At 56.1% G+C, this 6,947-nt stretch overlaps 1 protein-coding gene across 1 annotated transcript in view; it reads left to right on the forward strand.

Annotated features, from left to right (window-relative positions):
- LOC116459102 (cadherin-23) overlaps positions 1 to 6,947 on the forward strand; it is a 317,512-nt gene that overhangs the window by 307,942 nt on the left and 2,623 nt on the right. The window contains exons 24-26 of the mRNA XM_058436324.1: positions 1,804 to 2,023; positions 3,750 to 3,902; positions 5,950 to 6,063. Coding sequence (XP_058292307.1) covers positions 1,804 to 2,023; positions 3,750 to 3,902; positions 5,950 to 6,063 — 487 coding nt within the window. The remainder of the gene's footprint in view (positions 1 to 1,803; positions 2,024 to 3,749; positions 3,903 to 5,949; positions 6,064 to 6,947) is intronic.

Genomic DNA, 6,947 nt, shown 5'->3' on the forward strand with positions numbered 1-6,947 from the left:
TTGCAGGGCTCTAAAGAGACTTGCCCAAGACCCGGTGGCCAAGCAAGGCACGGTCTGATCTTGGGCCTGGCTTCTTTGCCTCCCGTTCCATCATCCTCTGATCAGAGGGATCCTGAAAGTGCTGGTTTAGGGGAGATGACATCCAGGGTTTCAAGTCCTTTCAAAACCTCAGCCCTCCAGGGGCCATTCAGAAACACTGGAGACCCTCCTGGTTAAGAGCATGGGCTATGGAGTCCAACCAACGGGGGTGTGAATCCCATCTCCAGCACCAAGGTGCTGTGTTACTTGGAGCAAATTGCTTAACCTCTCTGAGTCTCAGTTTCTCACCCGTGAAATGGAGATAATAATAGTATCTGCCTGGTTGTGCTGTGGGGACTCAATCAAACACACGTATGAAGCACCCTGGAACTTGGACGCAGGAAACACGGTAGCTGTGGTGATCACTGTGTGTCTGTCACGAGGGTTTATACCTGAGACACAATGGCTGTACCAGTTTAGCCTGTTCCCATTAGAAGAAAACAGGGTTGTTTGTCAGGATGCCAGAGAAGGTGAGCTTGGTGGTGCCCCACAGGCCCACTGTGTCTCAGTTTCTTCATCTGTAGGAGGAGGTGAATGATGTTCTTTGGCGGGTCCCCAAACCCCCAGCAGGGGGCGCCTCAATCCAGGGAACAGCAGTCGGTCCCCGAGGAAGCCCCCAGACTGGAGGGGAGGTGGGGTGAGAGCGAGTCAACCCCCAAACCCTGTTCTCTGGGGGCTCACGGCCGGCGAAGAAAGATGCCCACCAATGCAACTTCTGAGTTCATAGAGGAAGGAGCAGGGAGCGTTTAACTTGGAAACTGTCCTCACATACAGAATGAGGGTCCTCCCTTGAACTGTGGCTCCCTGGTCCCACCTAGGACCTCAGGAGATACAGATTTCTGCTGGTTGTGCAGAAGAGCATTCTCCAGGGGATAGAGCTGTGTGCAAGTGAATTAAAAATACTGAGCCCCCAGTCCTGGAAAGCATTCAAGCTGAGTCCAGACACCTCTCATCCAGTTTGTTGGATGTGAAATAGATCAGACGACCTTGATATTGTCTTCCAATCCTGAGAGTCTTGGCTTAATCCCAAACTCTTATTTTATTTATTATTACACATTTCCCCCAAATGCCTTGAATCCACTTCAGTAAAACATTCAGGGTACCAGGGTCTTGAGTCAGGCAATCTGATCAGGACTGGAGGTGCAAATGAGAACAGTGTAGGAATTTGGGAGGAGGCTTGCCTGTGCATGGCCACAAACAGCTTTTTAAAAAAATAATAATAATGGAACCCTCAAGTGACTTTTAAAAAAGAACCCTTGATGTCATTTTATTTTTGTTGTTACTATCTCACAAATCAAAGCAAAGAGGGGGAGGGGACACCTGTGACTCCAGCCTTCTACGTGGTTGCACTCCAGATAATGGTGGGGGTCCTTAAGCTGGAACAGCTGCTTCAAATCTGGGAGAGCTTCCTAATGGGGAGAGCAGGCGATGAAGGGGAGAAAGCACTGTAGAGACCTGAGCTCTTATTCTAAAAAGTCTCTCTGCCACCCCATCGCTGGCCTCACTTGGTGCATCTGGACGCCTTTCAGCTGACGTGCGACCCCCTTAGAGAGCATCTGGGAGGGTGCCCTGGGGACAGTGGCCTGGCCTAAGGCTTGGAGGGGAGCAGGTGTGTCTGGCTGCAGCCAAGTGTGGCTTGGCAGGGAGGAGGGAGTCCTTCTTGGGGGAGAAGCATCCATCCCAGTGTCCCCTCCCAGCCCTCTTGCTGCCCCTCCTCGCCCTCAGGTGGTGGCTGTCGACCTCGATGAGGGCCTGAACGGCCTGGTGTCCTACCGCATGCCAGTGGGCATGCCCCGCATGGACTTCCTCATCAACAGCAGCAGCGGCGTGGTGGTCACCACCACCGAGCTGGACCGCGAGCGCATCGCCGAGTACCAGCTGCGGGTGGTGGCCAGTGATGCAGGCACGCCCACCAAGAGCTCCACCAGCACACTCACCATCCACGGTGAGGGGGCGCGGGGGCTTCTGCTGTGTGCTCAGTGTGTAGGCACAGGCCTGGGTCAGGGCTGGGGGAGAGGGGAGCCCATGTCCCCCACTGCTGTCTACTGGACTTGTAGGCACAGGCTCCCTTGAGGCACCCTCCTCAGCTGGAGCCATTCAACATAGCAGAGCCTTCTCCGCACCTGGCCACTGCCTTCAGTGCCCCAGAGCTCAGGGGCAGTGGCCTGGACCTGCTGCCAAGGCCCCGTCACCCCCACCCCTCCTAGCCTCTGATCGCAGCAACAGCAGAGAGGGCTTGAGCAGGGGCCGGGACCCTCAGGGTCATGAACAGGCAGGGAGGGTGCAGAGCCCTTTGTCTTCTTTGGAAGGCCAGAGTTTTTGTTTGGGAGACATAAACGAGACCTTCCCCTCCCAAGGGTGTGGAACCCCTGGGCTGGCAGTGGCAGGGCATCACCCTGGGAAGAGAGCAGCTGGGACTCCCAGACTCCCTAAGATCCTCATCCCCCTGGGACTCTCGTGCTCATTCCCAGTGTCTCTGGCCTCTATTTGTGAAGGGGCGGGGTACTGTTTCCACTCTGGATGAGTCTTTAATTTTCAGGACAGCATGCGGACATGAGCTGTTGCCAAGGGGCCAGGAATAGCCCCAGGGAAATAAGGGCAGAGTTTAGCAGGCAAGACATGGCCTGTTCCCTGAGCCTGTTCAGTCCCATCCTAGCTCTGCCGGCCTCCATGGGATGGTAGGGGGTGGGGGAGGGGGTAGTTAGCTCGGCACAGGCGCAGACACTGACCCTCTTCAGTCGAGACCTAAGATGGTGAGGATTTCAGAGAGCATGACATTCTCTCCCCCATCTGTCTGAAGCTTGCCTGTGGGTTTCTGGTGCCAGTTTCAGGACCCCCTTATTGGCCGATGATGGACAGGGAATATGTCCCAGCTTTAAGAGAGGACCCCTAGAGGGCCTTTCTCCAAGACTCAGCAGAAGCCATAACATCAAATGGGCCCAGGATCTCTCCTGGTGATACCACTTAGAGAAGGTTGTCCAAGCCCCATCTGCCTGAGGAATAGGGCCCTAGCATGCAGAGTGGAATAAACACATCTGCAAGGGAAATTAAACCTTATTTCGGGGGATGGGATTTTCAAAGTGAGCTCCCTCTGCTGAAACTCCATTGCATGCCGAGGGTAGACCTTGAGGCTCCAGCCCTCCACTCTGCCACTGTGTGACTTTGGATGAGTCCCTCAGCTGCTCTGAGCTCCCGCTTCCTCAGCTGCACAGTGTGTCTGACAATGCCCGCCTCCTAGGGTGCTCAGAGGGCTGCATGTGGTCCTGTATGGGAAGCACTCAGCATGGGCTTGGCACGCTGGACAAGTTCATAAATGGTCACTGTCGTCATCGTTGTCATGATTGTCCGTGTTGTCATGGTCATTGTTAGGCGCGTACTGGAGAGAGGTTCTAAGGTTTTCTCTCCTCCCTTTGACAGCTGAGCAGCAATAAGCCCCCAGGGCACAGGGACAGTGGGAGGGTCTGGAGCACTGGTGGGCTTGGTCCTGGCCCCGGTGGGCATGTAGGGCCCTGGGCTCATGGCCAGGAGCTGTTGACACAGATGCCACTTGGAGCCCGTGACTCCCTTGGGAATTCGTTCCCTACTTGGTCTGGGGCTGGAGATGCTGCTCTGGAGCTGGGTCATCTGCGACAGAAGCCAGGCCTAGCCCCGGCGCCCATTCTGCCCCGCAGTGCTGGATGTGAATGACGAGACGCCCACCTTCTTCCCGGCTGTGTACAATGTGTCCGTGTCCGAGGACGTGCCGCGCGAGTTCCGGGTGGTCTGGCTGAACTGCACGGACAACGACGTGGGCCTCAATGCCGAGCTCAGCTACTTCATCACAGGTGCTGCCCCCGCCTCCACCCACCTGTGCAGGCCTCCTGGGGCCCTGCCCACCCCCCTCCCAGATAGACAGCCAGACTAGGCGGGGGGCAGGTGAGGGTGGAAAAGAGGTCAGGGCTCTACCGTTGGGCTTTACCCCCTGTTGGTGCCTCCCGAGGATTTGCTCCTGGCTCTTCCCAAGGGCTTTGCAGCTGGATCACTCTGGACTGGCTCCCTGGGGACCTCCCGAACCTGTTGGTTGCAGGGACCGGGAGCATCTACCAAGGTTCATTCTAGAGGGAGGTAAGGCCCCATGATTCCTAGGGAGGAGCCCTGAGCCCCACTCCCCACCCCAAGTCTGGGTGACAGAGCAGTGACTGGAGGAATGTGGCCTCATCCTTCCTTGGGGACCTGTTGAGAATTCCCATCTGTTTAGAGGCAGATGGTTTTGATCTCCCTAAATGAAATGCTTTTAGCTCAAAAATGTTGCCTGGCTGTTGTCTGCAGAGCTGTGGCCACAGATGATGAGGCCATGTCCTGGCTCACAGGGGAAAGTGAGCTGCAGTGGACTAGTGATGTCTGCCACAGTGGTAGGATTGGTAGGTGGTGGCGCACATGCCATGGATTTGCCATTCCTGGATGAGAACACAGCTTCTCAGCCTCCCTGACACACGAGAGATGCTGGGACACATGGGGGTGCAGTCTTCCCCATTCCTCAACCCTCTGTGGCCCTTTTACTGGCTCAGTCTTCTCTCTGTCCATGACCTGCCTACCAATACACCTGTTGCCTCTGCATATGTGTGCCTGTACACACGAGCAGGGCACACACCAGCCCCCTCAATGTCTCCCCATGAAGCAAGGAAGCCCAGCTCACAGCCCATCTGTGGCTTTGCTTTGGCCCACGTGACCTCCCGGGCCTCAGCCTTCCCTTTCTTCCCTCACCTCCCTGAAGGGGCCCAGCACCCTCAGGCCCACTCTTTACAGTCTGGTCCTCAAGTTGGCCCTAGGGAGGGCTTAGTTACCAAGACCCCTCACATGGCACCAGCTCCGTGGCTCCACTGCCCGCACTGTTTACATCCCAGTTCTGCCCTGGGCTCCCCGGGAGTCAGAGTGTGTCCCTTGCAGATGGTACTTCAGACACTGGGGAGCCCTGGAGGTTTGGGGGTCAGGAGGCTTTCCCTAGGGGCAAACCAACAAGAACGGGGGAGCACCTGGCAGCCTGCAGGATGACTCTTCAGCACCCCAAAGTGGTGGGCTCCCGCTGACCTGCCCAGAGCCCTCCCGGATTTTCAGTGCGCATTCTGCAAGGAGCTGAGCCCAGTCCTGCCCAAGCTCACCACAAAGCTGGTGCCATGGCGCCCTCTGCTGCCCAGAACACCACACTGCTCGCCAGCTGGCAGGGGAGGGGTCTCCACGCTGTTCTGGGAGTTCCTTCCTGACTCCCGTCCACCGCGAGAGGAGACCCTCACACTTCCCACCCGTCCCAGAACTCAAGGAGACTCAGTAATCCCTGTCTCCTGTACACCTGCCTTGACTCCTCCCTCTGTGGAGCCTCCATGTCCCCACTCAGGAAGCTTCGCTCCTCAGCCCATCTCACCTCCGAGATGAGGGGCCTGGGGGATGGTCAGCCAACCCCAGAGTTCTCAGCCACATATACAAGCCCCTATGCAAGTTAGCTGCTCAGACGCTTCTGCAGGACGGGCAGGGAGCGGAGGGGTGAAGGATACACCCAGGGACCCACGCACGGAGAAACCCAGAGTGGCACAGGCACATCACTGAGTGAGGGGTTCTCCTCTGTGAAGTGGAGGCTAAATGAAATAGTCTGCATGAAGTACCTGTAAACAGGAGGTGCTTCGTGAAGGTTAGGAGCTGATTCCAGGCATCTGGCACCGCCACTGAGCCCACCCTAGCTGCACCCGCATCAGAGCACCTCAGGCAGGGCCGAATCGGCAGCACAGCCTCCCAGTCCTGGACTCACCATCGCGGGTCCCAGCTCAGGAGCAGAGTCCCCGCTTCCCCTGGCCGGGAACTCTGTTTCCCAGCTGGAAGCTTCCTCTCCTTCACCCACAGGTGGCAACGTGGATGGGAAGTTCAGCGTAGGTTACCGCGATGCCGTTGTGAGAACCGTGGTGGGCCTGGACCGGGAGACCACAGCCGCCTACATGCTCATCCTGGAGGCCATTGGTATGCACCAGTCCCGCACCCACCAACACAGTGATCTGGGCAGAGTTCACACAGGGTGCCTCCCAGGAGTTGGCCTTTGCTAAAGGCTGAACTCTGCCCAGATGCCAGTGGAGAAAGGGCCACCAGACACTCACCAAACATTACTGAGCACTTGCCGGGCATGAGGCTCACTGTGCAGTGCCACATGCAAGACACTAAGATGGTAAGGTGGGAGCTACATGGGAGACCCACATGTAGACAAATTACTGCAAATCCAGGCAAGCCAGCAGGAAGGGAAAAGGACGACATAAGAGTATCGGGTAGTGGTGCAAACACAGAGTGGGAGAGGTCACGGGAGGCTTCCTTCAGGAATCGGCATCTGGGAGTGCCTTTGAGTGAGTTAGGACCCTTTCAGTTGCAAAGTTTAAAATAAAATAAACTGACTTCAGCAATATGGGCTCACGAAACCAGTCCACTGGGAGATGTAACTCCCGGTATGACTGGATTCAGGGCTCAGGTGACACCTCAGGCTTCAGTCTCTGCACTGGCTGGCACTGCCTCATGTGTGTTGATGTATTAGTCTGTTTTCACACTGCTGATAAAGACATACCCGAGACTGGGTAATTTATACAGGAAAAAAGGTCCAGTGGGACTTACAGTTCCATGTGGCTGGGGAGGCCTCACAATCATGGCAGAAGGCAAGGAGGAGCAAGTCCTGTCTTACGTGGATGGTAGCAGGCAAAGAGAGAATGAGGAAGATGCAAAAGTAGAAACCCCTGATAAAACCATCAGATCTCATGAGACTTATTCACTACCACGAGAACAGTATAGGAGAAAACGCCCCTATGATTCAATGATCTCCCACTGGCTCCCTCCCACAACACGTGGAAATTATGGGAATACAA

This window comes from Hylobates moloch, unplaced genomic scaffold (genome assembly GCF_009828535.3).
Source record: "Hylobates moloch isolate HMO894 unplaced genomic scaffold, HMol_V3 SCAFFOLD_3, whole genome shotgun sequence".
Taxonomy (NCBI): domain Eukaryota; kingdom Metazoa; phylum Chordata; class Mammalia; order Primates; family Hylobatidae; genus Hylobates; species Hylobates moloch.